Here is a 23,969-nt window from a genome sequence, read left to right as displayed (position 1 = left end):
AAATTCTAGGACTGCCTATTGCTAAAGAGCACCATAATCTTTTTAAAATAACCCATACATCCTTGGGCCTATGAATTATGATTGCTTCATTGTAAAGATGTAACCTGTTAAAGTGACTCTGTCCATATGTTACATGGTACCAATATTTCATGGTGTGGTGTCATTTTGCTTTTGAATCCCAGGTATTTCAATAACTGAAAGAATTTCTTGAAGAAAATCTCAAAGGTTATCCTGAAGATGCTGAAGTTGAGAAAACTTACCAAAAGCTTGCCTTGTTTGGTTTTAGTGATTTTGCTTTGCTTTAATGCCACTATAAACATTTTGAACAGGATTTCTCATTGCAGCTGTTTCTGATTTCATATGATTGTCATAATTTTTGGTTGTCCTGGATAGAACTTCACGTTTTGGAAGAATAAGAACCAAACAAGAGGGTGACAATGAAAAATGGACGAGATGAGGTCACCTATATATATATGTTGGACCAAAATTGTCTATCTTTCTCCATTGTGTGAGGACAGTTCTTTTATAAGCTAAATTAAATCTGTTTCTTGAATTATATTTCAGCGTTCCTATTTAAATGAAAAATCGTAGTAAACCATGTTGCCAGTGTTTTAGAGATTGTACTCCCAAATGTTAGCGGTATGATCAGAGGATTCTGGGCAACACAGGAAAAGCAGTTCCAGGTTACACATTACACCTCCCTGTTTATGGGAATTTTTATTTAAGAAAATGTCAGCAAAAAAATCAAATGAGAAAGCTCTTAGAATTTGGAACAATTATAAACCTGGAAAAGATTGCATTTCTGCCAATCCCTTTGGACAGTGTATTCTCCAGTTTTTTGACTGATAAATGACTGTAGCAGGTGAGGCTGATAGGAGTTGATGTCCAAAACATCTGGAAGGCATCAGATTAGCGATCATAGCCTTAGGTAACTCAAACTGACAATTTATTCTCTAGTCAGATCAAAAACTGTTCTGCCATTTATCTACCACAATCGTCTTTGGAGATTCTAAGTCATGCAGGTCATAGTTGTCCCAAAGGTGCTTTTTCATGAGGCAACTGGAAAACAACAACAAGAAGAAAGTCCAGCTGCCTCGTGAAAATGCAACTTTGGGACATGTACCTCAATCCCAGTAATAGGATATAATGACTGTCAGGTTGTTCTGTTGCACACAGACAGAGATTCGGGGATACCCAATTAAAAAAAATCAATGATAGTATATGTTAAGTGTCATGATGCCTTTTCTTTCTTACATTACAGGAAGTCCTCAACGTACAACCATTTATTTAGTGACCATTTGAGGTTACAATGGCAATGAAAAAAGTGACTTATGACCATTGACTGTTGCAGCGCCCCCCTGGTCACGTGACCAGAATTTGGGCATTTGGCAGCTGGCATGTATTTATGAAAGTTGCACTGTCCCAGGGGTCATGTGATCACCATTTGTAACCTCCTCAACTGGCTTCCGACAAGCAAAGTCAGTGGGGTAAGCCAGATTTGCTTAACGACTGCATGAATCACTTAACAACTGGAGCGATTTGCTTAACAACTATGGCAAAAAAGGTGGTAAAACGGGGCAAAACTCACTCAACAACTGTCTTACTTAGCAAAAGATATTTTGGGCTGAGTTCTGGTCGTAAGTTGAGGATTACTTGTACAGGATCCTTTATTGCTTCAATCAATGTTTCTATCCTTTCGGTACACGAAATGTAGAAGAAGGGAGATGTTGCAAGGTTTCCCCTCAAATTCCCCTCAAGGTTTCCTCCATAAATGTGATGGTTCCCACATCCATTTTGAGCAGTGGATACAGAAATGATTCTTTTTGTCCAACTTGCAGACCTGCTTTTCTGTGCTGCAACATTCTGGACAGCAGCCAGATTGATCTAATATTGTCTCAGCCTGATCATTTGTTAGGCCCAAAGCATAATTTAAAACAGCAGGATCCTTAGTTATCTTCTGAGCTGCAATGACACCAGGTGGGGAAGGGTTGAGCAAGTTGCAGTAAATTACCAGGACAGCTATATCCAGCAGGGATTCGTCCCTTTGGATTGAAATAGCAATAGCACTTAGACTTATATACCGCTTCACAGTCCTTTACAGCCCTCTCGAAGCGGTTTACAGAGTCAGCATATTTTTGCCCCAACATTCTGGGTCCTCATTTTATTGACCTCGGAAGGAGGGAAGGCTGAGTCAACCTTGAGCCGGTGAGAATCGAATTGCCGAGCTGCTGACAGCTGGCAGTCAGCAGAATTAGCTTGCAGTACTGCATTCTAACCACTGCGCCACCCAGTGGCGTAGCGTGGGTTGTCAGCACCCGGGGCAAGGCAAGTAATTTGCGCCCCCTTGCTCTTGCACTGCACCGCACGCCTGGCACCCCCCTGGCGTAAGAAGAATCGAGCCTCCCGCGATCTCCCGTCCCCCCCCACCCCCCTGAAATTCTCGCCCGCTTTCACAGACTTGTTCTTTTACACCGGCTGCAAGTACCAGGAGCCAAAGGCAGCCTCTCCGAAAGCCTCACACCCAAAGACGCAGGCACGCCCACACTGAGGAACGCCGCCGCTGGCGAGGCTCGCAGACGCCGCCGCTGCCGTTCTTTCTTTCTCGTTCGCGGGAGCGCGCGGCGGCGTGCGCATACAGAGGCGTATATAGACCCAGGGAGCCGCCGAGCCTTCCCCCACCCGGAGAGAGAAGCGTTTCTGTGTCGGCGCAGGCACAGATACCGCTCGCTCGCGAGCAGCCTTGCCCTAGCCCGCCGGTCGCGCCCCCCCAGATGTTGCGCCCGGTGCGGCCGCCCCCCCTGCACCCCCCACGCTACGCCACTGGCGCCACCATGGCTCAGAAGGTGCAAAACAAAGCTTGTCACATTCCAGCTGGTTTTGTGAAACTGGTTGATAGAAGACCTATAGGCTTTTTAAAGTGATATTAGCATCAGATTTCTCCTGGTTCCAAGGTGTGGGGATTGAGCTCGCACCCCATTGCCTCTTATAGGACTGCTCGTGCTTACCAGCTCTGCAGCCCCCAATGGCATCAATATTGCAAGTAAAGCACAGTTTCTGCTTTGTTGCCTCTTAAATGCCAGCTCTTCTAGGCTCTAGTCTGGGAAAGGAAAGATTCCCACCCATTCATGATTGGCTTGTCCTTCATAACAGTGCTTCCAGGATATACAATCTTGTGACTTGAAAGAATAGAATAGAATAGAATAGAATAGAATAGAATAGAATAGAATAGAATAGAATAGAATAGAATAGAATAGAATAGAATAGAATAGAATAGAACAGAATAGAATAGAATAGAATAGAATAGAATAACAGAGTTGGAAGGGACCTTGGAGGTCTTCTAGTCCAACCCCCTGCTCAGGCAGGAAACCCTATACCATTTCAGACAGTTGTCCAATCTCTGCTTAAAAACTTCCAGTGTTGCAGCATTCACAACCTCTGCAGATAAGTTGTTCCACTGATTCTAACTGTTCTAACTGTCAGGAAATTTGTTCTTAGTTCTAGGTTGCTTCCCTCCTTGATCCATTAAATTGAATTGAATTGAATCGAACTGAAAACTTTATTTGGCCAAGTGTGATTACATATGCAAGTAATTTGTCTCTGGTACAGAAGCTCTCAAGTGTACATGCAAAGCAGCAGAATCATCATCATCATAATACCAAAAAGAGAGGGTAGTAAAGAAGATAATAAGGATAAATAATAATACTACAGCCATACTACGTGGGCAGATAAACAAGACATTAGACAGCACTGTGAGAATTAGGTGTTTAGCAGAGTGATGGCATGAGGGAAGAAACTATCCCTGTGCCTAATTATGTTGGTAGGCAATGCCCTATAGCGGCAGCCTGAGGGAAGGAGTTGAAACAGTTTATGTCCAGGATGTGAGTGGTTTGTAGATATCTTCTCAGCCATCCTTCTGACACACACAATATATAGGTCTTTTAGAGAAGGCAGGCTGATTGCAATTGTTCTTTCTGTAGTCTTAACTACCCGTTGAAGCTTGCGCTTGTTCTGTTTGGTTGCTGTACCAAACAGCAGTGGTTTTTTTGTTAAAAAAAAAAAGGTGCCGGAACTCACACACGTCATTCAACCCGCCTTGCCTACCCTACAAGGTTCCATCCAAAAAAGGTGCCGGAACTCCGTTCTGAGCGTTCTATGAGAAAAAAAGCCCTGGTTACAGAAGTACAAATGATAGACTCAATAATTCCTCTGTAGAACTGTATCAACAGCTCCTGGGGCAGACGGAACCTTTTGAGTTGACACAGGAAGAACAGTTTTTGTGCCTTTTTAATAATGGTTCTAATGTTAGATATCCATTTCAGGTCTTGGGAGATTATAGAACCCCAAAACTTGAAGGACTCTAAATAAATATTGTTTTATTTTCCTCACCCATAATTCCTGTAATTTGGGATTACCGGGGAGTAAGAGAATACTACCTACATAGCATATGAAAGGGAAGGCCATATGTCTTTACAACATGTGACATTAATAGGTCATAGTGACTACATGATACATAAAACTCAACTTCTTTTTTCTTTGTTGGTTCTTGCTTATATTCTGTGAGATAATCATATATACCACAATGTATATTTTATAGTACTGGATTCCATCTCATTTCTGTTTTCAGAAGACATCCTTCTTGATTTTGATTTTTTTTTCCTACTCCAGTAAAAATTTTCTGTTCATCGCTTATTACCTAAATCCAACTTAGACAACTAGTAGTCTCAGGAAGTAAGTAGCAAAGTTTCTATACACTGGAACATTCTAGTTTAGCTAAAAGACAGAAAAGTAAAATTATAGTTCTTTTCAAAATTCTGTAGAAACCAATTAAAATATATAAAGTGGGTTATTAAAATATGTAAAATTTATAATTTAATTATAAGATTACAAAGCTTTATAGTCTAATAACTCTGGTGTATTTTGCATAACAGTGAACAATTGCTTCCTTAAAGCACACAGTAGAATCATTTACTTGATGCTGGAGATTAAGTTAATTATGGATCCCCTGGCTTTGACTAATGGTTTTAATAATCACATTACTGTAAAATTAACTTATTCCTTACCATGCTTATAGCACTAATGATGAGAATTATAAAATTTATGCATCTTCAAAGTAAAATTGGCATGGAAAGCTGCTTCTAAATACAGCAGCTCCTTGGAGAACATTTAATGGGTATCCAATCACTTCTGATTCTTCTCTCATTTATCCTCACCACTCGTTTACTAATTTCTTCTGCTTCCAAAATCTCATGACAATTACTAGTTTGCAAGCTAAAGTATGAAGTATTTTCCTGAGAAGATGTAAAACCAACGCTTGGATTTGGGAAAGGTCATGCAGGAGTAAAAACAGGCATGACCATAATGTCATCATCAGGAAAGGAGAATTTGAGTCATGTGAAGACATTGTAAAATGATAAGGGGTACTGCTTCCATTTTTCCAGAAATATTCTGAAATATTCATGGACAATTCAGGTTTCTAATAATTCTGTTAGTTTCCCTGTCTTCATAATTATCCTTCCTCAGTAGTACACTCTGGGCACTAATTTAAAAAAAAACAAAAAATAGGCATTGTGTGGTTACTGTTTGAAAGATAATTCCCCCCCCAATTTTTAGAAGTATCCTTTTTAAAAAAACAAACAAACAAACACCTCCTTAAGAATGATGGTGTTACCCAATACTAATACCTTACTATCATGCACAAGATGACTTCATTGTGACTATAAAAGCAATGACACTCCAACTTGATCACTAGAGATATCATTTTGGGAGAGAGCACAACTGGAAATGAGTCATACCACATGGAATTTGTAGGGATAATTCCCATCATGATTGATTTTATTAATTTTACTGAAATGTCTTATTCTCCCATGTTAGGATTACCAGACTTGTAATTGGTTTGATTATTTATTTCTGTAAAAGAAAATACACAGATGGGGATGAATACATGCATGAACATCTCTAACATTGAGTCTCATGACATGCCCACTTACCTGGTACAATCATTTCTACTCAGATATAGTTACTGACATAGTTGTAAAAAAGGATTAGGAAAAAGTGTAGCACTGTATTGTTTAATAACAGAATGGAAGTAATCGCAAAATAGGTCACTTCCTGCTACGCATTGCACGATGTTTGTAGAAAGGCTGGGAGAAGCCATATCAATTGTCAATTTTGGTTGTTCTTTTTTCCTCGTATCCCCAGATGAAAACTTGATTAGGCCTTGAATTGATTAGGCCAACCAGCAAAGTCAGATTTTAAGGTCCTTCCAGAAGGCCAAAAGGGTGGCAGTGAACCTTACTTTCAGCAGAATGAGGTCTCAAAGGGGCCATGGCAAAAAAAATAGGCTACTCCAGATTCTGCCAGCTGAAATTCCTTGACTGATGATGTCTGCACTACGTCCCTGTTGCCATGACAAGTGGAGTAGACCAATCCCATTGGGGCAAGACAGTTTCTCAGATAACCTGGCCCCATGCCATGAAGGGTTTTAAAGGTGGTAACCAAGCACCTTGAATTGGACCCAGAAGCATACTGGCAACCAGTGCAGCTCACGCAACAGCAGTATTATGTGGGCCCCCCTCCAGAACTCTTTGCACTGCTGTGTCAATTGCAGCTTCCAAATAGTCTTCAAGGGTAGCCCCATATAGAGTGCACTGCAGTAGTCCCAAGTTATTTTGTAGTCTTTAGCGATCCCTTCTAATGGATCCGGGCCTTGTGAAGCTGAATCTCTTATTGGAGGAGCAAGCCAGTGCTCACAAACCCCCATATTCACAATACCTCAAAATAAATTTAAAATATTTTTTAAAAAATGTGGAAAAAATTAAAATCCGGAGAGATAATCAAATTTTGGGTGAACAGTAAATTTTAGAAGATCACTTGCAAGATTTCCTCCTTTTTAAAATTATTATGTTGTTATCGCTCTACCAATATATAAGATTGTGAAGTGGCACAAAAATTTTAGATGGTGCATGGCAGCATTAATGGATCACAATATTTAATTCCATGTAAAGGTCATCCTGAATTCCAAGCAAAAGGAATAAGGACATGGCAAAGGAATAAATCAGGTTTGGGTGAAGCTACGGTATGTGTCTGTTTGTGTGTCAGACTTTGGAGATTTAATTTTGAATAATTGGCAGGTGCATTTTAATTCCATTTTGTTATTTTCATTTTTAGCACTTAAATAAGAAACACCATTGTTTCAGATGCTCTGGGCTTACATTATTCCAGAACACCATGATCTTGTTTTAGCTTCACGGACAGGAATTATCTCATAGAGTAAATGAAATTTCTTATGACAACTCTCTTTAGAAGATGAAACAACAAATATCTCCAATAAAAGTCCATTCACATTGTTATCAGCAGAAGTGATGCTTCCCCATCAACACATTTGTGAAACACATTCCTCTGGAACTGCAGTGTCTACATGAATTGTTTAGGAAATTGCATTTAAATTCATTTCTTCCCTTCCACTTGTATTATATTAAGCTTCAGATTCTTTTGAATTATGCTACATATGTAGTGATATTCAGCATGTGACTAATAAAACTATATTTTAACATTAAAAATTTACTTTGACATATACATTAATGTCAAACTTTGCTGACCAAGATACACAAACAAACAAACACTGAAGTCTTGCTAGATTTGAATAAATTTTGTCTAAATAAAGGCTGGACAATGAAACAAAAGCCATGTAGAGCTCCATGCCAGTCCCTCCCTTGAAGAAGGTGTTACTCAGAGCTGGATGGTCAGCCACCAGTGAGAATGGCTTGAGTTGGCTCTGTCAGCTGTGTGTTACTGAGCTTGTTTACTACAGTCCTTTGTATTGTGTGTCTGTGACCTTCCCCATTCCCCCTTGTTTCTCTGAACTTTGGAGAGCCAGTACATTCTCAATACCCATAGCAATAGGAGAGTAATAATATTATTTATTATGATGAGTCCCATAGTCAGCCAGATAATTAGACTGGATTTTTATCCACCTATTGAGTCCTTCCCAAGAATAAGCAAATTGTTTGATGGTGTTAAATAGAATGTAAACTGTTCCAAGTAAAGCTGCCTTTTGCAACCAACGGATGATGATTTTGTCAATGCCAATATTTACTATTATTATTGTTTGTAGTACTATTAGTTAAGGTAATATTACATTACTTTCCTGTAATAAATATTTGGGGGTTGATGGGCAATCTGAAACTTCATGAAGGGGTTGATGACCTGAAGAGTTTGGGGGCCGCTGATCTAGGAGCTTGAGTTCACCTTACATAGCACCCCCTCCTGCAGTTGTTCCCTGCAATATCCACCCTAATTTGGGATGGGCTTTTAGAGAAAGAAAGGGGGGGTGTCCAAAATCATCCAGTGAACATCTATGGCTGAGATTCTCCCTGATCCTAGTTCTTAATCACTAAACCACACCTGTAAATCTGGAGTAGATAGACCAATAGAAATTAGAACTCTACGCTTTATATTCTACCCATTTGGACATTGCTATCTCAATTCCTCCATGCTAGCTAGCTTGCTGGTGGGTTTGTAAGGCAGTGATAACGGTGGGCTGGGACTAAGAATGTTTTTGTCCCCAAGTCTTTTTCTACCCTATCCCAATCGAAAGACCTTTATAATGTACAAGATGTTAAGCCAATGGCAGAACTTTAATGGTATTGTGATTGACACAGCTTTGATTTATGCAGATGGGGGCCTTTAGATTCTTTGTTTATTCTTATGTATTCCCCTCCAAATGCATGACATGGATGGATCAGCTATTGGCGCAGGCTGTAGTGCCCATGAAAAATGTATGAGTTTCACATCTTTAGGTGAAAACTTCCAAATTATCAGTTGCTTCCTTAGCCATACTGAGACTTGGATTTGATGACCTTAGCAGTCCTTTCTATTTTCATGATTCTATTATTAATTTAATTTAATTTAATTTATTAATATTTCTATACCGCCCTTCTCCCGGAGGACTCAGGGCGGTGTACAGGGCAAGAATAAAACACAGAAATTTACAAAAACTAAAAGATAATTAAATGCATGCCCGATTAAAATACAATAGATACACAGTAAAAACCCCAATAAAAATGATAAAAAAACCCCACCAATCCCCCCTCAGGCCAGGCCGGCTTGCTCGAACAAGTATGTTTTCAGATCGCGGCGAAAGGAGCGCAGATCGGGCGCCGTCCGGAGCTCAACCGGTAACTGGTTCCATAGCTCCGGGGCGCCCACAGAGAAGGATCTCCCCCTGGGGGCCACCAGTCGGCATTCTCTGACCGGTGGCACCCTGAGGAGGCCCTCTCTGTGGGAACGCACAGGGCGCAGGGAGCTTGATGCCGGCAGCAGATGTTCCCTGAGGTACTCCGGCCCCATGCCATGGAGGGCTTTGAACACCATTACTAGCACCTTGAATCTCATAGATTCAAGGCATAGGCATAGAACTGTTCAGCATTTTTTATTTTGGTCTGTTTTGTAGGGAGCCTTCCTGACAATGAAAAGTATGCCAACTATTAGCACATAAGTATGTAATATACTACGCTGATAATATTTAAAGAGGTTGACTTTGGTGAACAAAGAAAAAATGCCATTTGAGATTGAAAAGAGATAATGTAAAGAGCAAGTATCATCACTTTTTTTAAAAAAAATCCATCCTACATTTTATATAACTTATATTTTAAATGACAGGGTGTACAAAGTCCCCTGTCATTACTAGAACATGTGTTTATTCATCTTACATAGCAAGTCTATTTTGGGGTGGTTTCCTGAATGTTGCACTTTATGTAGTGATTGATTTTCAAACAGGCACTTTTGATTTTCACAGTGGATTGTAGGGAAATGGTTCAATAAAATGTTATTACAGAAAAATCCATAATGTTTCCTATATTTAACTCTCTTGATAGGAGGGGTAGGCAGAAAAGTTTGAACCAATCACAGAGTAAACACCTATTAGGGAAACAGATATGTAGCCTAGAAGTTCTCCACCAACTCAAACTAGAAATTATATTCTGTCACTTTAGGAAGTTATAATCAGCCAGCTTATTTCTAATCACATTTGGAAATAGTCGGTCTTAACTACTTTATGGATCTTAGAGACCTTAAAAACAGAGAGCTTAATTTGACTTCTGGTGAGTTTATTTTCTTTGGATTTCATGAATTTTAAACAGAGACTAAGAGTATAAAATAATATACAATTGGTAAAAAGCAAAAAAAAGTAGTTAAAAGTTAGGCTTTTGGAAGAAGAGGATTTTTTATTTGTAATTTTAAAAGAGGGTGAAAAGTTATATTAGCTTATGCTCAGTATAATGAAATTTGGAAGCCATTTCTTTATTATTGTCTTTGTTGACTTTTTCTTTTCTCTTTTAATTTTTTCTTTCCTGTACCTGTTGTTTACTTTTCTTTTTCCTTCTAGTTACTTGGTATTAGGTTTATTATGTTTTCTAAAAACTTCAATAAAATTATTTTTTTTAAAAAAGAAATCTACAGAGTCAAGTTGCCCTATTTTGGTAGAAACCTATGTTGGATTGACAGAAATGCAAAAAATATACTAAGCTACCTCCTTCATTACTTAAAATTCTGTACATCAGTATTAACCATGCTTGCAGAATGAATATAGTTAAGTGACTGGAGAATTTCTGGCGGGCCAGAGAATTTTTGAAATCAAGTAACCCCATCCATTATTTTATATGGCGAGCATTAATTATTTTATTCACTGCACAATATGCAGTACATTTCTTGAATTAGACATAATTGATCAGCCTAATGGTTAGTTGCCAAAGTAAATGGCTTAGAAAATTTGTCCAGTTGTGAGCCTATATTAAATATACAATAGTTCTCAAAGCCTTGGATCCTATTCATGGCACAGCCCCAGACAATCGGGTATTATTATGTCTTTACTGAAAAAAATAGCAAGAGATATTCTGACACACATGCTGGATTTTTTTCTTCTTGGACAAGTCACAATTGCCATTAGGTCTTACTGGCTTTTCAGAAAGCAGATAGGATCTGCAATGTCCAGATATAAGTGAAGAATCATGTGTGGGAAGTCAACCCCCAGAGAAGGAAATATTAAAAGGGCAGGAAAATATATTTCCTCAAAGGATCTTAAAGAGGCAGAAAAGCATGCCCAGTTTTTCTTAATAGCCCCAAGTCTCCCTCCTCCAAGCAGAAACCAGCTCTGTAGAAATGCAGATGTAAACCATTCAGGAAGGTTGAAACTAGAAGATTAAGAAGACAAAGACACCTAAAATCTACATACCCCACCCAAACCCCAAGGTGGGACATAATAGGATTAACCCACAGATGCCAAAGGGGAACACTCAGACTCAGGTCAAAATACATGACACAGGAAATACAAAGCCTCAAACAGGAACAGGAAACAACCTCAAGAGCCACAGAGGGTATAAAAACTCACTCCTTACATGTGCTGTCTCTCTTTTCTTCCAGAACCATCTTTCTGTCTGGTTCTCCTCTTCAATAAACTGCAACCTTCTTTCTAAAAAGGTCGCCATGTTGTTTATTCCCAGTTTGGATTGAACCACTTCAACACATGTATTAAAGCAATGGGGCTTAACTCTTGATTCTGTTGCATTCCAGGCTTCATTGGGTCCCCAGTACCTGTTATTTTCCCTGGAAAAGAGTTCCCATTTGTGCCCACCCTGGTTGCTCTCCTCATGATACCAACTGCAAGCATGGAGGAACCAACTGGGATTGCAATTGTAGATAATCAGTTAACTCCTTGTCCTATCCCACACCACATCAAGTTCTGATCTAAACTAGGCTTCCTATATCTTTAAACTGTAAGACACAAGGTATATTGGCTAATTTGGATATGGTTCAGAGAACAATCCTATGACTTTTAATCAGGAGCAAATCTTCATTAGTGCTTAATCTGCATGTGAAAAGAAACATAGACAAGCAGTATTATTCCTGGCCCACAGTCTGTGGCTTTTGCTCTTCTCTACTTAAGGGCAGAGACATCATAAAGGTTCCCCCGCACATGCGTGCTAGTCGTTTCCAACTCTAGAGGCCGGTGCTCATCTCCGTTTCAAAGCCGAAGAGCCAGCGCATTTGCTACATCCATGGAAACATCTATATGAATTGAAAGTAAAATCCTGAATCCATAGTGCTGACCCATTTCCAGTTTCTGTTCTTTTCTAGAAAATCAAGTAATAGCCCCAGTAGAACAGATTGACTAATATGAAAAAAAAAGGAAATAACCATTTCGAATAGCGATCAATCTTGCTTGGATTTTGAATTGTGAAATAGCTGGTGAATTTCTGAAATTTGTTCTTCAAGAGGCACTGAATTTTATCCTTTGGGCTCAAGGGTAAGCTGTTGCAAAGGTCGTTATCAATATAGACAAAATTTATATTTTGATTGAGATTGGCAGTGAGTGATGTATTGAAGATATCAATGGTGGTTTTATTTTCAGTTTCTCTGATGGAATCTTTTGTCGAAGTCTAGAATAGACCACAGTTACAGTTAGATAACAGAGGTATGTTGTGAGTTAGCAAATTCAAACTTAAAAAAATAAGTAGTTTTGAAAAAACAGACTTTAATATGACTGCTGATAATGTAACCTCACTTTGGACTTTTAACAAACAATGGAAGTCTTAGCAAAAGCCAAATTCTGATTCACTAGTACTAAGGCCAGAAGGACCCCCCTCCAAAAGAGAAATAATAATACCTTGTCCAGGTATTCAATCTAGACTCTAAATATAAACATAACTTTGGGGATCACCTTACCTGAATAAATTTAATTCTCTTGTAACACCACAAGCAGCATTGTTGCTCACAAAAACCTGCCATGATCCTCTAGCTAATTCTGTTTGGACTCTGAAACCAGGCAGGAAAGAGGGGAGAATAGCCTTGGCTACTCTATTGAGCTTCATAGTCCATGGGACTCCACCATATTCATCTTCTAAACCAACCTGCTCTCCTCATGGGCAAGGCAGGAGAATGATCCATCCAAAACTTTGGAGTAAGAATCAGCTGCTAGTCTACTCAATTTGTATAGGGAAGAAAGGGAAGGGCAATGAAGATCCCCTGACTTCCGAGTCCCAAAGGAAGGTCATAGGCTGAACTAAAGAGAGTATTCACCTTATTTCTTATAGTCTGACTTGTTTCTTCAAAAACCATTTCTGGGTTTGGAGGAAAGGAGACCCCGGACTCTTCCCCCTCCTCCCAGCAAACTATGCAAATCCACTGTCTAATGTTAATGTTAAAGTCTGAATACAGCTTTCCCAATTGCTTTACTGTCATATCTCCTAGAGGGAACAAATCCATGTATAATTATTTATCTATATAAGTCTCTAGCTATCCACCCATTCATTCGTCCATTGAAAATGTTTGTTCACTACATAATCTGACTGAACAAGGTTTACCTTCTGGGTCTCATTAGCTGCATGTTTCTGTGATGTGATGTAATGTGCTACTGCATATTCCACCAAAGCCCCAAATATAAAGCTGAAGCAGATGCCCAGGTAAATGTCAATGGCTTTTATGAAACCATTGGCATTTGTTATTGACTTTCGGGACCCCATCATCAAAGTTGTCATTGAGAGAACTGTGGTTACACCTAAAAAATGTAATAGGATTTTTTTTAATAATAATAATAAAAAAGAACACAGAATACTTTTGTAGGATCCAATCTGGGTCAGCCTTGTGCTGGAGCACTTCTCTCTAGCCAGAGTGAGATTCCCTGAGGATGGGCTCCAGCAAGACTCCAATATCTCGGAAGAAAAAAACCCTCTGGTCCTGGTGACCGATCCAGATTGCATCCTGCAAACATTATCCTGGGACACGTATATTTGTCTTCATTCGTTAGTATATTCTTTTTTTTTGTCTGAAATTTGACACAATAATAGATGGTTCTTCCATGGTACCTTTTTAGGAGAAGCCATGGATGATCATAATCACCTGGTATTTTCTGATATGTGAGAATGCTTTTTGATTTTGTTTTTAGGGCAACATTGTTAAATCCTGAAAGCTTTTGATGAGATGATAGCAGAAAACAGTTCCCCCATTTTCCCCCCTCAAATGGATAAAGACCCAGGGAGAAAAAAAACAAGGGGGGAAAAGGGGATGTCATGCATTTGGAAGACGGGAACAGGTGTCCTACAGTTCTGCAAAACAGCCATATAACCAAATAGATTTTCCCCATAGTATTTACACTGTAGAAGTGAGGATGAATTAAAATCTCCATTCAAACTGTGACATTGTCAAAACATCTCCTTCTTTCTTTCTTTCTTTCTTTCTTTCTTTCTTTCTTTCTTTCTTTCTTTCTTTCTTTCTTTCTTTCTTTCTTTCTTCCTTCCTTCCTTCCTTCCTTCCTTCCTTCCTTCCTTCCTTTCTTTTTTGGTCTTTCTATCATTTTCTTTCTATTTTTCCATCTTTTTATCCATCCTCAGTCAGACCTTTCTACCATCCAGCCTTCAAGGACAATTCAACTTGTTTTCAAGAGTAATGCAAAGGGTCTTGGAATAAGTATAGCGTGTGCAAGGGCATTATTGAATTTTACTCCTTCTCATATGAAGGAAAAGGATATCCTAGAACATTATATTCTTAATATTACAGAGAACATTCATGATGAACAATAATGTAGTGATGGGAGATACGTCTTTTGTGAAATTTGAATTTTTCAGTGAGTTGACACCCTATTACTAATCGTCTGCTTGAAAAATATCTGATAATAAATTTCCAAAACACTTGAGCATCCTCAGAAGACAGTGTAAAATATAAAAACATAATAGCCCATATTTTGAAGTTGCTTTAAGATTGACATAGAATAGCATTTTAAAATTTTTATTTTATGTTTTTTTATCCAATACTGCTTTTTCAGATACCCTGTCAGTGATGTTGGGCAATTTATAGCTTATGAGATTCTACATATAAACCAGGCCAAAATCAAAATCATCAGGTGATGCCATCCAATACAAATCATGCAATATCTATCATTTTTACATTCCAGATGCAAAATCAAATAATGAATGCCTCTACAACTTCCCATCCAAAATGTGGGGGGAAAATGGAAACTCCACCAATATGAAATTCTGGTGGGTATTCATTTTGCTAGCATAATGTTTTAATTCTTACATGTAACACAATCTGTGTTTTTATCTAAGCAAAGTTTTCCTCAGTCCACCTCTCATTTTTGCATCCGTAAAACCAGTGCTTTTTTTGTAAAAGAAAAAGGTGCCGGAACTCACACATGTCATACAACCCGCCTTGCCCTACCCTACAAGGTTCCATCCAAAAAAGGTGCCGGAACTCCGTTCTGAGCGTTCTATGAGGAAAAAAAGCCCTGCGTAAAACAAGTGAGTCTTTTTTCTGTCACTTACCGATACATGTTCTTGCAGGAACTGAATCCAGGGTGATCCAGAAAGAAACCCAAGATAAAATGACAAGTAGACTGCTTGGCACATAAGTTTCCAGAATAAAATAAAGGATATTTCTCTTGAGCTCAAATTGCAAGACTAGTCTTGGATAAATGCCTGGTCCAAGAAAGAAAAAATATAATATATTCTTTATTGTTCTTTCAGAGAAGGAAGTAATGTGCTACTTCTCACTAGGCACTAGATTACTCCAAAGGTCCTTGTGACATAATAATATAAGGTAGCGTAAACTGTAAAGGCTGAGCATATGATTTTGATACGGTGTCTTGCAGAAACAGAGGGAGCAGAGCAGAACTAGTTCATATTCCTTGGCTTTGCTGGCACTGGTTTTCTCCTTGTAAATGATCAGCAAAATGAGAGGAGAGTTTTGAAGACCACTTCATAAATCTCTCCTTTACCCTCCAGAGGAACCCTTGGCTGTCAAACTGAGATGTCCGTGACAGCCAATTGGCTTAAAAATAGCTTAGAGGCTACCATCACAACAGCCATGCAACCAGGGTAGAACAGAAGGCTTGTTGATCTATTGCCTACATCTCCTAAAATGTGATATTAGCCTTAAGTTTAGCATTATTGTCAGTGCTGTTTTCAGCATGGCATGTAAAGCGAGAAAAGGTGACAAGCCACAAGCAAACCAAAGAGCCCACCCTAAATTTTGGATGCCCAGAGTGGAGCCTTTCTACATGCTGTGTTTATTGCAATGTTCACCTCCGAATCACATGGATTCAAGAAGAGTCCTTCCGCAAAAGCTGATGAAGCACCTGATATCAGAATCAAAGCTCATGCAATGCAACCAAGCCAGAATTCCCCTATCACAGAAAGATCTTTGCAGTGAATCAGCTAGGCCATATACAAATACCAAGACAGATTTTTTGGCATACTGGGTGCCAAAATGGCTATTATAAAAAAGATACACTGTGAGGATTTGGCAATTCAGGGCAGGGCAGAAATTCTGGTAAATTATGAGGCAAGATTATGGGATGTGATAATATGGTGCCATCAATTAGTTCTCAGTGTTACAGCATTCTCTCTTGTGTTGTTGGGATTGGGTATCTTTTCCTTCCAGCTCTAAGGCTACTTTAGTCAGCAAATGCCTCGTACAAACTGTACTGTCATTGTCAGAGAAAGCTTCAGGGATGATTAGGGCACCGAAAATAGGCATATCTGACATAAATCTTGTTCTCCACACCACCTTGACTTCCACTGCTGATTTGTTACCTGTTTCTTGATGCGACCTGGTTACAAGCGTATAAAAATGTTTCACTGTGTACTGTGAGAGTCGCAAATTCTCAAGGCCATGGACAGAATCATTTCCCCTCAGCCACATGAAACGTACATCATTTTCATCATATCCCCCTAGTGATAACATTAAAAAGAGGAAAAGGTCATTAAGGAGCTGAGTACTGGTGAGGATCATCCCAGCTATTGACAAAAAAGAACAAAAGCCAATTAGCAATTTTATGAGAACCTTACTCTTGCAAACATGCAAGCATACCCATGTTCTTTCCTTGACATCAATTGTAACTTTCCAGAGTATTGAGTACCATAGTGGAGAATATATGTGGCTCAAGGTTGAGTTGTTGGGCTTTTTGATATTCTGTGAGCTTGTTTGTCTTCCTGCAGATGATTCATTATCAGTGCACTGCAGTGATGATGGTACCTAGCCAATTAATGAAACATCTGCAAGAGAAGCATTTTCACAGGACGCCAAGAATACCACAAACTTAGGTGCATTTTAAATTGGATTCAGAAGAGATGGGAAGTCCACTTCCACCAGCCCACCTCAGCAACTCCTACTTTTGGATGCTGCCTTTATCTTGAGAGGAGTGGGCAATCAGTATTCCATGAGTGCAGATAATGATCTCAAGCCAGCTCATGGTAATTAATTCAGACTGATTATCCATTGGAAGAGGAGAATTATCAAACCAATTGTAAGTTTAAGATGGAGCAACAACAATGGTTGCATTTAGCAAGAAATTTATCTTCAAGGGTATAGACATAGAGCCTTGGTGGAGCAGTGGGCTAATGCCTCAAGTAACACCAGCTGCCTGCAATTAGTGCAGGTTCGCATCCCACCAGGCTCAAGGTTGACTCAGCCTTCCATCCTTCCGAGGTAGGTAAAATGAGGACCCAGATTGTTGGGGGCAATAAGCTGACTTTGTAATAATGCTGCTTGGGGTGTGTGAAAGCCCTAATAAGCAGGCATATACATAGAATGAAGGCTACTGCTAAGCTTGTAAGCTGCCCTGAGTCTTCGGAGAAGGGCGGGATATAAATGGAATTAAAATAAAAAATAAAAAAAATAATTCCTCAAAGTAAAAATTCTTCACAATTTCGGACTTCCGGTTTGCCAACACCGCCATTATGGACGTCTGGAGGATGGCTCTTATCTTCCACATCCAGTTTTGCATCGGTGGGGGGTCCTAAAAGGGCTGAACAGTCGCCCTGGAGGGATGACCAGCAAGAAACACGGGGGAGCTGCAACTCCCCCATTAGTGCCTGTATTCCCTTTGAACCGGCGGACGAAAGACCGGCCATAGCAACGTGGCCGGTTACTAGGCTGCAGACAGCTGAAGTCACACTTACTACCAGGCAACATTAAAGCAGTGTGGAAGAGACTGGGTAAGATTCCTCTCTTATACTCCAATCTTCTTCCTTTCACCTAAATAAGCTGCTAAGTACTTTCCCCCCTGTGGAGAGGGAGGGGGGAGTTCAAGCCTCCAGGGGTGTTTTAAAAAAAAGTTGAAAAAACGAATTGACCTCAACTAGAACTTTATAACTTGTGGACTAAAAGCTTTTGACTACCTACTCCTCATTTCCTACTCTTATTTGAAAATTTGGCTCTGCTCTTCTAAAAGAGCAGAAAAGAGCCTTAGTGGAGCAGTGGGCTGATGCCTCCTTAAGTAACACCAGCTGCCTGCAATTAGTGCAGGTTCGCATCCCACCAGGCTCAAGGTTGACTCAGCCTTCCATCCTTCCGAGGTAGGTAAAATGAGGACCCAGATTGTTGGGGGCAATAAGCTGACTTTGTAATAATGCCGCTTGGGGTGTGTGTAAAAGCCCTAACAAGCAGGCATATACATAGAATGAAGGCTACTGCTAAACTTGTAAGCCGCCCTGAGTCTTTGGAGAAGGGCGGGATATAAATGTAATAATAATAAAAAAAATAGAAGAAATAATTGAAAAGAGATTAACAGGTAGTTCCCTAAAAGGAAAGAAAAGAATTTTCTAAGCACTTGGGTGACACCCTGTGGCTAAACCTGAAATTGCAATCTGACAGTCTTAAAAGAGAGAGAGAGAGAGAGAGAGAGAGAGAGAGAGAGAGAGAGAGAGAGAGAGAGAGAAGAGACTTGGCTGATTCCTTAGAAAAACAAGATAAGACTAATCTTGAACACCAGATGTGAGACTCCACCATGGAAGGAATACAAAAACAAATCTATGCTATGATGAAAATAACCTACCAAATTATCAGTTCCTGTCTACAGCCTGTGATGAAATAAGAGCTTTTGGGGGGGGGAAACTAGAAAGCGTCTTGGAGAAGCAAACTCAAATCGTGACTACAACTAATAATTTATCGGGATAGAACATAACAGAAAAAACTGAACAATCAAATACATTGACAGAATAATTAACTACTCAACAAGCACAGACATTTGAAGATCAAAATGAGAAACAGATGGAAGAAAAACTATACCATTCAGGACAATTATATCAAGAGGTGAAAATAATGAGAAGATTTGGTGCTTTTATTAGACCCCTCAACCCTTCAAAAAGGAAGTTTGGAGGGTCACTTCAATATGATACAATAACACAAGAATTCTTTGATGACCCTGAAGCAAAGAAGCGAAAAATGATATGACAAAGGAAAAAAGCAAAAATAAGATTGAAGAAGAATGGACATGTTTAAGAGGCCTGAAATGTAAAATACTAAAATAGACAGGATTGTACTTGGATTATGAGAGATTGTTATGATGAGTAGATAAAAATGTTGGTTAATTAAAAAAATAACTCAGAGGTATGAATATTATCAGTTAAATTGAAATATTGAGCTGTTTAAATGAAATTGATTAAGATGTATATATGTTAAGAATGATATAATGTAATTAATATACTTGGATGTAGTGATATGAAAGGATGTATTAAATGTTGAAATGGGAGAAATTTTAGCTAATTTTCAATATGTGGAAACTATAATGAAAACAAGAATATTATATTGTATTACCAACTTGTTGATATGGAAATGAGATAGATAAGAAGTGTATTTATATTACTAGGTATTGAAGAGAATTGTGTAAAGGGAAGGGAGGTCACCTAGAAATATAAAAATGAGAAACTTCAAATGTTTAACTTTAATATCAATGCAAAATTAAAGTTGGGAAAGTATATAAAGTGTTTGATGTATTAAAGATGGAATGTTAAAACATAAAATATACAAAAAGTATTGACAAATGTAAGAAAACTACTAAATAACTGATGGATAACAGTAAGAAGTATGTTAATTTAGATAAGAGATAATATGTATTAAAGGGAAAAAGAGAGGAAATTCTGGTTACAACAAACTGGAGATTTGTAATAATATGTATTTGTATGAAATGGAACTATTGTAACCCAGATACCATGTTGCTTTTCAAAGATATTATTGTAACATTGGAAAACCGATAAAAATTATCGATTTTTATATTAAAAAAATTCTTCACAATTTCATAGAAAAATGGAAAACACAAAATGCAAATAGATTCCATGCATTCTTTCTGAGTCTTGGAATAACTCCTCCTTGAATCTCCTAGCTGATTGGGTCTAGGAGCTGTCATGTTCTTTTATCTCTTCTATAACTTTCCTTGATTCAAAGGTTATAAATTATGATGTCCTAGAGTTCTCCCTGATTGCCAATCTCTTGCAGGATGATTCCTATATTTCCCTTGCCTCCTTTAGCATGGCACCTTTAATAGCTCCTCCAACCCTTGCTGCTTCAGAGCAAATGAATAGAAAGTTGCTCAGTTCTGATTTTTAGCTGGTATAGGAATGCACCCCTAATGAATCACTTGGCTGAGTTGCTGCCTATGAAAATTAAGCTAGAACAGGGATCAGCAACCTGAAACAGTGAAAGAGCCACTCGGAACCGGTTCCCTCACAAAAGGAAAAACTGGGAGCCTGAAAATGCAGAGCATCCATATAATTGTTACAGATGTCATCATTTTTGTTCCAAGACAGAGACAAAGATTTGTAGTCCATTTCATACTGTAGCTTTTGCCCTCTTAATAATGAGGATAAATACTTTGAATGAAACTCCCTATCCATCTAAAACAGCTATTTCTATAGCAAAATAAATAAAGGCTTAGGATGCAACTGTTCAACCAATTCAGACATTGGGACAAGCCTGCCCCTTCCCTCATTCCTCAGACATAAATCATTGCAAAATCTAAGAGGTGCACAGCTCTCCTAAAATCAGAGTGCAATAAACAAGCAAATACTTTAGTTTCTTGGTAATTTATGTGTGGATCTGTCATTCAATAAAAAAGACAATATTGTCATGTAAAAAGCCCTGATGAATATCCCACAGTGAGAAACTGTGTTTTACCCTAGGCAAACATGAGTAAATCAAGTATCTAATACTACAGGAGGTTTTTATTCTCCTAGTACAATTTATCCAAATCTCTTTTTTTAAAATTTCTGCCTACCTCATAATAGTGATAGCTGCAGTTACTTAGGGAAACTATGTAATAAATGACTTGTTTTTCATCTAGAGATTGTTCATTTAGTATATTTAAATTGCATTAATTCTAGACATTTATCGTACTGGCTTCTCTTGTTGGCAATGTGCATGTAGTTTAATAAGAATAATATTACATGCAAGTTTGATAGGGGAACCAATTATTTTCTCTCTTTTCTGTGCCAATCTTTTTTTAATGCTAAAACCAGGTACATATTAAAAAGAAAATTAGTCATTACTGTTTTAGTTTTCTGCATTGTAAATAAAATTAATCATGCAAACTAATAGGATTTTAATGTGAAAATAATAGTGACTTCCATTGGAACTTCAGTCTAGTAGCTGGGAACTAAAAATTGGCCCTCATATAATGAGATTTAAGTAATTATTGAACATGTTACAGAGAAGAAGAAAGAGAAAAGTCTTCAAGTTCTTGAGGCTTCATGTGTGTGTCCAAGCAGGAAGCATTGAGAAAATGTCAGAAAGGAAATAGAAGCAGTTGATATTGTGTAGTGGGTCCGACGCAAGAAAGAGATGCCAGCCAGTGTGTGAGTTCAGCTCTTTATTGGAAGGGGGTAGTGAACTGGGGACTGAGGGTTATCTGGCCTTCTTAAATACCCGGCCAGGTAAGCGGACAGCCAATGGGGTTGGCCCTAGGTTTCCCACCGAAACTGGGTTTCCCGCCGAAAACCGTTCAGGCCAACGCCCCCTGGCGGCTGTTACTATGCAGGTGCCTGCATACATAACAGTTGAGGTGGGTATATATTATCAATTAATAAGAGGATGAAAAAGTACTTCCGCTCCATATGCAAAAGGCTGTAATAGATGCAACATAAGAGATGAAAATGCCACCTCTTTGGGACATATTTAAAGATGAAAAATTAGTGGCAAAGTCACAAAGTGCTAACACAGTTGGAAAACCATGCTACTTGGATGAAATGTGCTATAAATCCCTTAGGTGAAAATGTGGCATGTAACAAGTAAAGCTACTAAGGATCAGAATGATCTTTATTCACTGCCCAGGGCCCTTGTGTGAGGCAGATGGGTGGTTAAAAAGTAACTAGCTAGCTAGATGATAGATAGATAGATAGATAGATAGATAGATAGATAGATAGATAGATAGATAGATAGATAGATAGATAGATAGACAGACAGATGATGTTCAAGCAACGCTGCTTAAATTTAGCTGTAACGTTGTTGTTATCAAAAATGGTATAAATAATACATCTAGACCAACAGAAGAATGGGGATCAGGATCATTGGCCTCCTCTGGAGCAAAATTTGTGGCCTAATACTGTAATATTGCAAGTAATACAATTTCAGACTCAGCCCAGTGGCAGAAAATCTGTCAGATAATGTCAATTTAATAGTCACTTGTGTATTTTTTCTGGATTATGATTGAGCTGATTAAGAGCCATGGTGGTGCAGTGGTTAGAATGCTGCATTGCAGGCTAACTCTGCTGACTGCCAGGAGTTCAATCCTGACAGAGCTCAGTGTTGACTCAGCCTTCCATCCTTCCGAGATCGGTAAAATGAAGATCCAGATTGTTGGGGGAAATAGGCTGACTCTATAAACCCCTTAGAGAGGGCTGTAAAATACTGTGAAGCAGTATATAAGTCTAAGTGCTATTGCTATTTCCTAAGATACTCTCACTCTCAGCTAGCTAGCTAGCTACTAAGGAAATGTTCTTGCACATGCAGCAAGTTTGTAATTTCTCAGGTTAAAGTAAAAGTTGACAAGATTTTGTTCCATCTTCCTTGTTCAGATTTTTAAAAAGTGACGTACTAAAGTGAAATAAGGTAAAGGTAAAGGTTCCCCCGCACATGCGTGCTAGTCGTTTCCGACTCTAGGGGCCGGTGCTCATCTCCGTTTCAAAGCCGAAGAGCCAGCGCTTGTCCGAGGACGTCTCCATGGTCATGTGGCCAGCATGACTAGACGCCAAAGGCGCATGGAATGCTGTTACCTTCCCACTGTAGTGGTCCCTATTTTTCTACTTGCATTTATACGTGCTTTCGAACTGCTAGGTTGGCAGAAGCTGGGACGAGTAACAGGCGCTCACTCTGTTACGCGGCACTCGAGATTTGACCCACCAAACTGCCGACCTTCTGATCAACAAGCTCAAAGGACTTCAAAACTCCCCAAGTCATGAGAAGACTTTAGATCGATGCTAGGCAGTGTTCCGATGACTAGAAGTTCTAATCTAGCTCTGACACACACTATGTACCACTTCTGTCAATAAGGGTCAGTCAGTATAGTTAAAGTACAACAAATGCTCTGAATCTGGATATTTGGTCCACTTATATTTCATCCCAAAGGAAATTAAATCAGTTTTAGAAAGATTTACAAGGAATAGATTTATCCTGTATCTTATCTGGGTCATAGCTCACAGAAATGTCCCAATCTGCCTCTGAAGTCACAGGTCCAAATTACTGTCTTTGCTGAACCCTAACTAATCTACTGATTAACTATATCATAGTAAGAGGCCAATTGATAAGTAGACATGGTGATTTGGAGCCCCTCCAAGAATGGTTGTTGCTTTACTTGCCTAATCTTCCTGTATCTTAACAATTGTTGAGTTATTTTTATGTGGAACGACAAAATTTCCTTCATTACATTTGAATTCCTTAAGACATTTCCTTAGTTCCTTACTTGCTGTTTTGTTTCAATTGCAGATCCTGCAATGGGTCATGAGTGTTACATTGATACTGACCACATGAGGATTACTTGACTGAAATGGAAGTCATCTTTCAAACCAGTATATTATAGAAGCAGAAGCTTTTTTAATTTTCAGCATCAATCAATGCTCTTCATTATACCCCAAAATGCTGTGGTGGCAATTCTAGAGAACTTGCTCCCATAATAGTAGCTCTGAACAGGGGAGAACTATTACAGGGCC

At 38.9% G+C, this 23,969-nt stretch overlaps 1 protein-coding gene across 1 annotated transcript in view; it reads right to left on the bottom strand.

The window, feature by feature from the left end:
* Positions 1 to 13,286: 13,286 nt before the first annotated feature.
* GABRP (gamma-aminobutyric acid type A receptor subunit pi) overlaps positions 13,287 to 23,969 on the bottom strand; it is a gene marked incomplete at both ends in the record, with an annotated part of 29,327 nt that continues 18,644 nt past the window's right edge. Inside the window, 3 exons of the mRNA XM_081343703.1 lie at positions 13,287 to 13,552; positions 15,315 to 15,467; positions 16,584 to 16,721. Of these exons, the coding sequence (XP_081199829.1) occupies positions 13,287 to 13,552; positions 15,315 to 15,467; positions 16,584 to 16,721 (557 nt within the window). The remainder of the gene's footprint in view (positions 13,553 to 15,314; positions 15,468 to 16,583; positions 16,722 to 23,969) is intronic.

Source organism: Vipera berus (assembly GCF_964194415.1).
Source record: "Vipera berus genome assembly, chromosome: 1".
NCBI lineage: Eukaryota > Metazoa > Chordata > Lepidosauria > Squamata > Viperidae > Vipera > Vipera berus.
The sequence above is the reverse complement of the archived record's forward strand: the minus strand, read 5'-3'. Positions and strand labels throughout refer to the sequence as shown.